We start from the raw sequence: 12,695 nt of genomic DNA, 5'->3' as shown, positions 1-12,695 counted from the left end.
TGAACGTTCTATTAACATGGTGAATGGATACAGGAATCTGTTTACAGCGGAATGAGACCTGAAGGAAAAAGGAAGGGTAGGGACAAACGGCCCAGTCTCCAGTACTCCGCTTGCAACACATTTTGTTTTGGTCCAAGAATAGGCTAAGGATGTTGTATAGCCACTTAGGCTGGACTCAAACTTGGTCGGGGTTTTGTTATGGCAAAGATTAAAATGTGGAATATATTAATTCATTCATAGGTCATACTAGTAATCATTTGGGGCCTTTCTACTGATTCCTAACACTTCCAGTGTAATCTCTTCTGCTCTTATGAAAGCACTGAGGGCTAAACCATTTCCAATCTTAACACTTCCCAACTCTACTACTTATGGTTTGAGGAATTTAAAGTGATAGAGTTGCCAAGAACTATTTGCTATAAATCTTCCCCATCTATCTAAATTCTACATGATACACCCTTGCAGTGTGTGTGTGAGGGGGTGTGTGCGCAAATACATACATATAGTATTTTTGGTTGTTGTTTTCATTCTTTTGTTGGAGACGAAGAAGAAAGGAAGAGTAGGAGGGAGACACAATTACTGGAAAAAGCCAGCACCAAGAGCATCAGGACTCCAAAGTATAAACAAACTTACAAGAGAAACAACTTACAGAAGAATCCTCTAGAAGGGCTTTCTTACCTTGTCGTGGACTGTCATGCAGCTAGCTGCATCCTTCTGAAGGATTTCAGTTACCCCATTGGAAAGCCTTTCATACTTCAGTTTGGGCTCCTCTTCACTTTCTTCTTCCTGCACAAATAACAGAGAAAATGACAGCCATCATGGATTCATTTGAAATAGTCAGACTCAAAACACATTTCTTAAGGGGAACCCAGAGATGTCTTCCTCAATGACTGTCAATAACTACAACTACAGCTCAAGGTTAAGATCTTCATGTTTCATTTTTCCAACTGGGTGTATCAGCTGCTACAACTTCACCAGTAGAATACATTCAAAGGTTGAAAATAAGAGTATACGTTCCTACTGCCGATAGTATTCAACTTTGGCATATTAAATACAAAACTATCTGGCCACGTATGCCAATAAAAGATGTGTGGGCAAAATACTTGTCAGTTTGACCTCACGGACATAAAACACTCACAGGAGGGAGATAGGAATACAATAAACTTCCAAAGACATGGATTTTGTATCTCAAGACTATAAATATTTTTGTCAGATTTGAGAATATCTCATTTTAGTTAGAAAAATATAATTACAAAAAATCAAAGAAAATTGTAAATTTTATATACAACAAAATGTATTTAAACCTTCAGATAAAATATAATATTTATTTTTCAAAACTGATAATCCATGATCATTTGTTAGAAAATGTATTGTTTACTTTCATCTGAATAAACCTAATGTGTTAAAAATTTCTTTCTCTTAAATGTATTAAAATTTCTTAATCATTTTGTACGCATTATTACTAACTTTGTACATTCAACCTCACTGTTGATACAGCATACCTTATCCTATCCTTAACCCTCACAGTTATGGAGTTAAGTTAGGAAACTATATTGACTATGAGGGCTCTGAATTAAATCAAGGATAATTATAAAGATTATTACAATGATTCAGATAAAGATGTTATTTTACGGTATCAATATGTGATGAGAAACGATAAAATGTGCATGTACCAACAACTGTGACAGGATAAAGCGGGCCAAAATAGAAGTTCATAAACATAATCTACCCACTGACATTCCCTTCAAAAATAACTGCACAGTCTTCACTTCCCAGCTAACATTCAAGTAGCGTGAGGCATGCCAATGTGCCCACCCAGAAAAACTAGAGCCTTAATGAAATACGCAGCAACAGTCAAAGGCGTCAGTGAAAGGGCTGCTAAAGCCACCACCTGAGCTAGAAGGACCAAAGTTCCAAGGTGGTGGAGAAACCGGAGAAAGTGTGGGGAGGTGAGCTGTCCATGCGCCAGCCGTTCTTCCTGGAGGTATTTACCAATTCTGAGTGTAGGACAAGAGGCTGAGAACCCAAGCTCTGCCTTGGAAGATGGCCACTGCTGAGGGTAGGAAAAGCAGCAAACCTTCTGGTACTTGTAGGGCTCGAGTAACAAAACTGGAAGCTTGAAGGGCTGAGATCCCAGTGGAGGAGAGAGGCGGACAAGTGGGCTTGTTATACAGCCACTTTTCCCCATAAGACAACTGCTCATTTCCAAAGTAACATGAGGCAAAAGGCTAAGAAGCTAAAGAGAAAGCCTCAAAAATGCAAATCAGCTGCCTTGATGTGCTGAGAAGATAAGAAATAGAGTTCAGGAATTACCAACAAATGAAGTCCTGATGAATACCACAGGTTAACTGGAACTCCTGGTCCCCAGGGGACACAAAAAAAAGTGCTTACCAAAACTTCAATCTGTCTCAGACTCAGTTCAACCCCTGACTGGATTAAGGTACATATGTAACCCCCAACCTACCTGTCCACTAAAGGACAGGGTGACTCCTGAGAGAAAGAAAACTTTTTAAAAGAGTACGAAAACTACTCGGGCCTCTACCATTTTCACTTACAATACTAAGAATAAAAAATAATAAAATCAGTTAAAAAAATCACCAGGTATGCCACAGGACAGGACCAAGTAACTAAAAGTCAAGGAGAAAAAAAGACCGTAAAAACAGACCCATGGGTGACCTGGAGTTAGCAAAAAGGGCTTTAATAAGACTATAATTCATATCTTCAATAAGAGAGGAGAAGACAGATGAAAAGACAGAAATTTTCAACAGGGAATTGTAATCCATAAAAAAGAATCAAGTGGAAATTTTAAAAGCGAGAAATGTCACTGAAACTAAGAACGCAACAGATGGCTTAGCAGAAGACAGGATTAGTGAAGTGTAAAACAGGTCAAAAAATATCTAAAGGGAAGGCAGAGTAGAAAAATGGACGAAAGATACAGAATAGGAGTTATTTGGAACACAGGGAAAAGAGCTAATGCTTTTAATTACAGTCCTAGAAAAATAAGAAAAATGGGGGGGCAGGAACAATATCTAAAGAGGTTAACAACGGAGAATTTCCTGTAACTGACAAGACATCATCCCAGGAATTCAAGAAGCTTTGTAATCCCAAGCAAGATAAATATGAAGAAAATCACACCTAAATACATCATAGTCAAAGAAAAATTACTCTTAGAGTATCAAGTGCTGGGCCTGGTGAAGATTATGACTGACAGGACACACCAGGCAGAGATGCAAACTCAAATGCCAAGAGAAGTCTTTACCTCTGGGGCACAGAACTGCATCATCGCATGGAAAGGATGATACTCATCAAACACCATGAAGCAGACTTAACATTAGATGCCTCCATTCTCTTGACTTTAAAAAAAACAAACACTGGAGAGTTAAATATAATTATTCCATTTTATAGATTTTTAGTACAAAATGATGATTAAAATTTTAATTTCATCAAGACACATATACAAAGCCAAAATTCAAGTTGTTATGAATGCCCTAAAGTTAATGATTGTATAACACACTACCCTACTGCCTATGAAAATGATGCTACAAATCACAACAGAAAATAAGGCTACAAAGCCTCCACAATTTCTATGCCTACAAATAACTATGAACTGTGTGATCAATAGGAAATGTTTAAAAATGTATTTAGCAGGTACATTAGTTATCTACTGCTACATACATATTATGCCAAAGTTTACTGATTTAAAACAATAAATATGTATGATTTTAATTTTAACTATTAAAATATGAATTTAACAGTTCTATGGGTAAGCAATACAGGAGGCTTAGCTGGGTGGTTCAGACTTAAGGTCTCTCACGGGGTTTCAGGCAAGATGTCCGCTGAGGCTGCAACCATCTGAACGCTTGACTGGGGTTAGGGTATCTGCTTCCACAATGGCTCACTCAAATGGTAGGTAAGTTGGTGCTGGATGTGGACAGGAGGCTTCAGTTCCTCACTTCATGGACCTCTGTTTGGGTTGCCAGAGTGTCCTCAGAACATGGAAAGTGACTTCCCCCACAGTGAGTGATCCAAGAAAAAGCAAAGTTGAATATGACCTAGCCTAAGAGGTCACACTCCTGCAGTATTCTATTGATCATACAGGTCAGCCACAATTCAGTGTGGGAGGGGAGGTCACAATAGCAGGAATGATAGGTGAGGATCATTGGGGGCCATCCTGCAGGCTAGCTAAAAAAGTAATAAAATTTCAAGAGCAGTAAATCGGGTTTAAAAAAAATCAGTAGGGGCGCCTAGGTGGCTCAGTTGGTTAAGCGTCTGCCTTCGGCTCAGGTTATGATCCCAGGGTCCTGGGATTGAGCCTAACATCAGGCTCCCTGCTCAGCAACGGGGTTGGGGTGGGAGTGGGTGTCTGCTTCTCCCTCTCTACCCCACCCCTACTCGTGCTTTCTCACTTCCTCTCTCTCTCTCTCATAAATAAAATCTTTAAAAAAATCAATATTCCATGTCTCTGATGAGCTGTCAAATTTTCTTACCCCACTATATAAAGCTATTAGTTGTTTATTTTAGCAAGAGCATAAAAATCAAAAATGATGTATTCACTGCTAACCTTCCAAGAATAACTTTAAGAACAAATAGCAACAAAAGGAAGTTTAACAAGCATGGTTATCTAAAAGACCTATACTTCTTGGGGCACCTGGATGGCTCAGGTGGTTAAGCATCTGACCCTTGATCTCAGCCCAGGTCTCAATCTCAGGGTCGTGAGTTCGAGCCCCACATTGGACTCCACATAAAAAATAAAATAAAACAAAATAAAATAAAATAAAATACCTATACTTCTTTAAAAAGATAATTGACGATAATCAACCCAAGGAGCCATCGTATGTCAAAGGTGACCTGTTGTTTAACCACGTCTAAAAAAACCTACAAAAAGGAAAATGACAAAAAGCAACAAATAAACACTTCTATTTATGTGCCTACAAGCAAGAAATGGAAATCAAAGTTAACATTAAATGTGGCAAAGATGACATGTGCCTTCTGAAGTAAATGTGTTAAATACAAATTGAATCCTGAATGCTAGTCTTTATAATAAGATACCACATGTTGCTCAAGTCTGGACATCAAATGTGCATCCAATGTGAAAAGTTAATTCTAGCCTCTTGACTGTTTTGCATAAAAGCACTCATCCACGGACCATTAGATAAAGTTACTGTAAATAAGGCTTGCCTGTCTTATTCATAAGTGAAAACGAAATAATTTCTCTCACATAAATATACAAAAGTAAATACTTGCACAACACAGCTCACTGAAGCATTTGTGCTAGGCTTCAAACCATAAATAAAATGAAAACTCCAATATTAGGCACTTGATGTAGCATTGCATGCTTTTCTGACAGGTATCTTTTATGTTAAGTTAAAAAGCAGGCTAAAGGTGAATTTTTAAGGCTTTTTTTTCTGCTTGCTGTAAACAAAGAAAATGGAAAATGATTCAAAAATACAATTCATGGAGGTTATTCTACTGCTGCAGACTATATATCACATTTTAAACACAATTTAAGAAAAAAAATCAAGCAGATTTAATATAGTTTTACCTTTAAAAAAATTTAAGCAGAAAGAAAGGTTTTGTGCAGTTTTAATTTCCATGGAAAATAACCTAGTGTTAATAAAAGGCAAATCAATAATTTTTGTTAAATTTTAATAATCTTGCAAACCTACAAATAAAACCATCAACAGTCTGAGTTGAGATGACAGTTAACTGCGTTTCTATGACAACCTAGTGGAATAGTACAAGTCTTGACTTGCAGCTAAGCGAAGATATGAATAGAGTGACATTTACCCATACAAGAAAAATTTGCAGCTTTCCTTTAAAAAGAATCAATTCTTCAACTAACACGGATTTTCACTAAGTGTAGAGCACTTTTAATTAAAGACAAGTCCTTTAAACCATCCTATGTAGGATTCTAAAACACTATATGAAAATAAATTTCATATCACAGTCATTCCTATGGAGTTTTGAAATTAAAAGCAAAAAAATTACTTTTGTGGATAACAGATTAAGGCAATTAATTTCTGCCTGAAAAACTATTTAGTGATTTGTTACTAACACTGTAGGGTGAATTTTCATGGCAGAAGTCCTATCACCTAACTTAGATGTGTACACCCACAAGAATATTGCACTTTGCACCTGATAATTTAAAATTCATGTACAAGAAAAAACTTTTTTGGTGTTTATAACCAATTCTTCATTCTCTTCTAACTTTCTCCATATCTCCCACACATCAGTACATTTTATATACCACTGTTACAGTCCAAAGGAAGACTTGAATTTTACTTTTAAAAAATGTGTGTCACATGTATTCAGGGAGTTAACGAGAGATCGTTACATTTTTTATTGTTACTCAATACAGAACTTAAAATTTCTGGATACTATTTCTTTATTAAAATGCACTGTTTTTTTATGTTCTGTTTCTTTTTTTTCCCAAAAATAAAATACGAGAAATACTGAAAGGGAGAGGTGAGCTATCTTGTAAGACATGAGTTAAGCTAGTGGAAAATACCAGCAGGTGAGCACTCCCTAACGAATCACAACCTCACTCTACCAGAGATGGCCTTTATCCCCATCCAGGTTCACCTAATGAGAAAGACCTCAGCTGAACATTCAGGAACTGTGATAAGATGAATGGTTTACTTGGCCTCACGTCACCACTGCATCTGACGAGGGGCAAATCTTTTTAATATCCAATGCTTTAAAGCCAGATACAACAGGAACACTACCAACATCCAAAAAAAAAAAGTCGTTTAAAAAAAGAATGCAGCCTGAACTTCCAGGGTAAAAAAACCAAGTGTTAATAAAAAGCAAAAGAATCATCAACCATGGGTATGAAGGTATAAAAGAAAAGCCAGAATATTCTCTATAGAATTCTAATTAGCTTAAGGGGAACTGAAATATTCAAAACTGGTAGGCACCTTTGTAAGTTTGATGCTTAAAAAACTACTGAAATCTAGTATCCGAACATTTGAATTATAGAAAATCTGTATTTGAAAATTTTTTCTTTCTTTACAAAGTGAATTATTTGTGGGTTTTTTTTGTTATTATTTGTTGTTTGGTGGGGGTGGGGGGAGAGGGAGAGAGGGAAAAAGGGAGGGAGGGAATCCCAAGCAGACTCCAGAGCCAGCACAGAACCTGACATGGAACTTGGTCTCACTACCCTGAGATCATGACCTGAGCTAGAATCAAGAGTTGAACACTCGACCGATTGAGCCACCAGGCGTCCCCAAATAATTCACTTTGAAAGATGTCCCATGACATACTGAAATCTTTATGATCACTACTTAATAGAGAAGACAGAGGGAGAACAGAAAAATAAAACAGTTGAGCCAAATACAAATAATTTTTTTTAAAAAAGCATCATTCAAACTATACTATAAGTCAATCAAAACACATAATTTGAGTCTCAAAAACATAACTAACAAATTTTTAAGAAACAGACTTATTCTATTCACTACAACAGGGTATTATCGACAAAGATTAAGAACTATATATTTTATTGTGTAAACACATCTATTTAAAACTATAATGTTATCAGTAAACATACATACATATACATGCACATTACAGGGCATCCCCAAATATATCATGTCAATCTTGAACTTCACACGAAAGAATAAAAGAGATCTATGATGAGAAAAAACTGCATAAAGACCCTGAACATAAGATTCATAATTAATCAAGGACTAATGATTCCAATGAGCCCTGTTTTGCCTACCACCCTCTCCCCACAAATGAATGCTACCTCCTTAAAAGGGCAAGTGCAACCATTAATTATTGTAGGCTAGAGTTCTATTACAGAAAATAATTTTCTTTACACAAAAAGATGGCTGGGTAGGAAAGATGGCTTTAGATATCCTTCCAAAATGTCAAAACATATCAAGAAAACTACATAAGCAAGCTGAAAGAGTAACTTCTGGTTTCCATTAATAACACAAGGTATTATAGCTGCCTCAATGACCAAACTTTTTAAGAAAGTGACATGGAGATAATGGAATTCATCCACAATAAAACAACTGTGGTCAAAGCTCCCAGGATGCCTTTCCATCAGACTGGTGACAGAGAAGCAATTATATGAAGCAAATAATGGTTGTTAAATTTTGACTTTCAAACAATACTGCTATTACGGAAAACATATTAACCAAAGAAAAGTAGCTGAAATTAGAGCTGATAAATATAATCTAGATGACATGGGTCTACTTTTTCGTCTAGATAATTCACAATGAGTCTATTCATATCCATATATATTTATTTTATTTATTTACTTTTTCGGAGAGGGGGAGAGGGAGAAGGAGAATCATAAGCAGCCTCCCACAGCCAGAGTGGAGCCTGACACAGGACTCGATCTCACAACCCTGAGATCATGACCTGAGCCAAAACCAAGAGTCAGACGCTTAAATGATTGAGCCACCCAGGCACCATCATATCCATATATTTCTAAAAGCATAAAATATATATGGTTACATAAGGGGTTCTCAAACCAAGGGTAATTTTATCCCCTCAAGACATTTATTTGGCAATATCTGGAGCCATTTTTGTTATCACACCTGAGCGGGAGGAGAAAGTGCTGCTGGCATCTAGTAGGTAGAGGCCAGAGATGATGCTAAATATCCTACAATGTACAGGACAATCTCCCAGAACAAAAATTATCCTGCCAAAAATGCCAATAGTCCCAAGGTTAAGAAATCCTGGGTTAAATAAATTTCATAAGATTAAATGTTATACAGACATTAAAATCTGTTTTCAAAGACTTTTAATAACAAAGGGAAGTATTCTTAAAATGTCTTATTAGTTGAAAAAGTAGGTCATAAAACCTGTTTTGCATGATCCAAATTTTATTGAACAAGTTTATGCGGGGGGAAAAAATCAGAAGAATAAGCAGCAAAATAGTGACCTTCCTAAGCTTCAGTTTCTTCATCTGTCGACTGGGGGAATGACAGCACGACCTACATCACAGGGTTGCCGCAACCATTACAGAAAATAACAAATAATCACTACTGTGAGCTATTGCCAATATTTTCTATCTTTCTAAGATAAACATGTATTACATTTATTATAGAAATAAATGCTGTTTTTGAAGCCATTGTTCAACATCCTCTTCAAAACTCTATCTACTGAACTAAGATTCTTATCTCTTAAAGCTGCTTTCCTTACCGTAACACTCTGAGTGGAAAAGTGAGAAAAAGTTGAGCCTCTAATAATTGAAGAGCTCTACTTAAGATTCACAAGCTATGCAGTCTTCATAAACCCTGGTCTCTCCTCTGCCCTGTAGCATCAGAATTTCATGTTCAATTCAAGAAGGAAAAAAATAAGGTGAAGGTTCCCAGGCCCTGAGCCACATACCATAAACAGGATCAACTCCCATCATTTATTTTATATTGGGAAAGCGATAAGAATATACGGGGGGGGGGGGGGGGATGAAAAAAGCAAATAAGCTTTTCATTTCCTTCCAGCCATATGGAATAACTTCACCAATCTTCAAGGTATGCCATTCAGGTGGACAATATCCGCCACTAAAGCCAACATAACCCTCTTTTCCTTTCTTCCCAATATCCCTTGGTGATCACAAGATCCTGAGAAGCAGGGTTTATGCCTTTTCATTGTTCTGAAATTCACCTAACAAAACTGTGGGTACCTAATAAAGACCAATGAAAACAAAAGTACGTGATACCAGCAGACCGAGTTTAGTAAGAAGCTTTTCTAAGGCATTCTCATTTAGATTTCCACTCAGGAAAATCCAAATCATAAGCTATCAGCAAAAGGAACTGCAGAGATCATCTAAACTATGTGTTATTTTATAGACAGGGGAAGGGGGGTGGGAGGGGGTGGAGGGAGCCTGGGAGGTGGAGGCACTAAACTGAGGGAAGGGAATAGCTATTCTGAAACAGCAGAAATTAGAATAATAATTGTACAGAAATGAAGCTCTATCACCTAATTACAATAGCAGAGACCTTATAAACTCAATTTTCATGAAAAACATTTATAATTTATATGCTTATTGTTATATGGACAAGGAAAATGCCCCAGTCCCTGAGATTATTTTATGCTTTAGAGCACATTAAATACTTCTCAAACATCTTTCAATTGTACACTCCATATTCCAAACGCAAAGAAGCACCCTGCTGGTCACCCCCAACCAAAGTCTCAGACAGCTTCTCAAAAACTTCCATGAAGAAACAGATAAAGATTAAAAACCTACAACAGTAATAACAATTAAGACAAAGTATTAACCAGAATCAAGGAGAAACTGATACATATGCTGAATATGAATGTGAGTTCATGACACGCCTTGATTTGCTTCACGGAAATATAATCTGAACGAAAGTAAAAAGATGCTTTAGCTCACCCACCAACCCTCCACGCCCATGACCCAGAACCTGTCCCACTCAACCAGATGCCTAACCCACCCCTTAGGGACTGTCTTCTCCAGGAGGTGACCGTCTGCAACCTCTGCCCACTACTTCCCCACGCCTGCACTTTCAGCCCTGGCCACCATCTGTCCACATCTGTCTCCTACCGGCAGAGACCAAAAGCTGCTAATGTGTGGCAGGGCATTATTGAAAGTCTGAGAGTCCCAACCGTAAGTACTGCAGGACCAAGAAAATGCTGGTAGCAGGAAGGGGGGGCACTGCAGGGAACCGGAGAACATTCAGAAAGGTGAAAAGTAAGAATGCAATAGTAAACCAGAACACGGAATCATTAATAAGTCCAATGGCTAGCACTTTTTAAAGACAATAGAATAAGAGCACATGGGTGGCTCAGTTGGTTAAGCGACTGCCTTCGGCTCAGGTCATGATCTTGGGAGTCCCAGTATTGAGTCCCTCATCGGGCTCTCTGCTCAGTGGGGAGTCTGCTTCTCCCTCTGACCCTCCCGCCTCATGCTCTCTCTCTCTCTCTTACTCTCAAATAAACAAATAAATAAATAAATAAATCTAAAAACAATAGAGTAAGATAACCACAGAATACACTGAGAAAATAAAAGTCATCCCAGTACTACCCATCTCCTGCAGAGGGACTGTTTTCACATGTTCTATTAAAAACCCTCAAACAGAAAGTCCCTAAGCTATTTTAAACTGCCCTATAATAGGGAAATAATAAAAATTTCCCAATTCATTTTGAAAAGATGGTAGGGGTGCCTGGGTGGCTCTGCCGGTTAAGAGGCTGACTCTTCACTTCCCCTCAAGTCATGAGATTGAGCCCCACATTGGGCTCTGTGCTCAGTGCTTGGAGTCTCTCTCTCTCCCTCTGTCTCTGCCCCAACTCCCGCTTGCATACACATGCCTCAAATAAATAAACTCTTTAAAAAAAAAAAAAACAGGTAGCATAACGCTGACACCAAAACTCCCAAACATCATAGGGGAAAAAAAAAAAAAACAGTTCAGTCACCTCATGTCAGTACTTAAATGTAAAAATTCTAAATAGAATATAATAAATTAAACCCGGCATGTATTAATAGAAAACTTTTAAGAGCAAATATTACAGAAATGCAAAAAATGGATATTAAGAAATCTGATTTCATCATTTAATAGGCCGAAGAAGAAAAACAGTAGAACCACAATGACAGATACTGAAATAGCATTTATAAAGTTCAATCCTCATTTCCGATTCTTTAAAAGAAAAAAAAAACTTTCAGTAAATAAAAAGGTTTCTTTCTTGAAAAGCTGAGAACGAATATTTGAATCCAAAGCCAACATGACACTTAACAATGAAGAGAAGCAACAGGAAACTCATAGGTGTCTATTATCACCTTATTTTTCACAACTGATTTATAAGTTTTAGTCAAGGTAAAAGACAAGACAATGGAAAACAATGTACCATTGTTGATGGTCTTAATTAAAGAAGATATGACTATAGGAAAAGAACAAAACTCTTAAGGCTTGTGATGATTTTGTGTCAACCTGACTGGGCCATAGAATGTCCACTATTTGTCAGTCATAATTCTAGGTGTTTCTATGAGGGTGTTTTTGGAGGAGATTAACATTTAAATTGGTAGACTGATTAAAGCAGATGGTCCCTCCCAATATGGGTGGGGCTCATCCAATCAGTTGAAGGCCTGAATAGAACTAAAGGGCTGACCCTGGGCAGCTTTTTTTCCAGTATTCAAATCTGAACTGAAACATAGGCTCTTTCTTGGTGTCAAGCCTGTGAAACCACTGGCTCTCTTGGGTCTCCAGCTTGCTGACTCACCCTGCAGATTTGGGGACTTGCCAACTCCATAATCACATGAGCCAATTCCTTATAATAAATCTCTTTCTCTCTCTCAGATCCCACTGACCTCTCTCGGATTTTCTCTCTCTCTCAGCCTGCTGGTTCTGTTTCTCTACAGAACACTGACTGATACACAACACAGCTCCTGCCAAGACAGAGCTTGCGTGGGCTGCTGGCCTCTTCCCCCAAATCAGCCCTGAAGACCGTATAAAAGGAAAGAGCAATTCCAGAACTTAACAGCCCCAAGTGAGAGACTCTCGAGGCAACTGGAATCATCCGGAAGGGGGAGCTGTTTAGACACAGCACTCACCTCTCCCCAAAGTTGCCTCTGAGGTTTTACTACTCCCATTCACTAGAGAAATAGGCAGCAACAGCTCCGCCCCTGCCCGGGTGAGTATGACCAGCTACACTCACTCTTCGTCTTCTATCCTCCCCCTACCAAGTGGAGATTAACTCCTCCCAGCACTGCTCCCTCCAGCAGATCTGCCTCA

The 12,695-nt window shown here is 38.0% G+C and overlaps 1 protein-coding gene across 2 annotated transcripts in view; it reads right to left on the bottom strand.

Moving 5' to 3' along the window:
• VPS41 (VPS41 subunit of HOPS complex) overlaps positions 1-12,695 on the bottom strand; it is a 206,942-nt gene that overhangs the window by 170,536 nt on the left and 23,711 nt on the right. For both annotated transcript variants that reach the window (XM_027573348.2, XM_027573349.2), the window contains one exon: positions 676-783. In XM_027573348.2, coding sequence (XP_027429149.1) covers positions 676-783 — 108 coding nt within the window. The remainder of the gene's footprint in view (positions 1-675; positions 784-12,695) is intronic.

This window comes from Zalophus californianus, chromosome 12 (assembly GCF_009762305.2).
Source record: "Zalophus californianus isolate mZalCal1 chromosome 12, mZalCal1.pri.v2, whole genome shotgun sequence".
Lineage (NCBI taxonomy): Eukaryota > Metazoa > Chordata > Mammalia > Carnivora > Otariidae > Zalophus > Zalophus californianus.
Note: the sequence above shows the minus strand (reverse complement) of the source record. Positions and strands in the feature narration are given on the sequence as shown.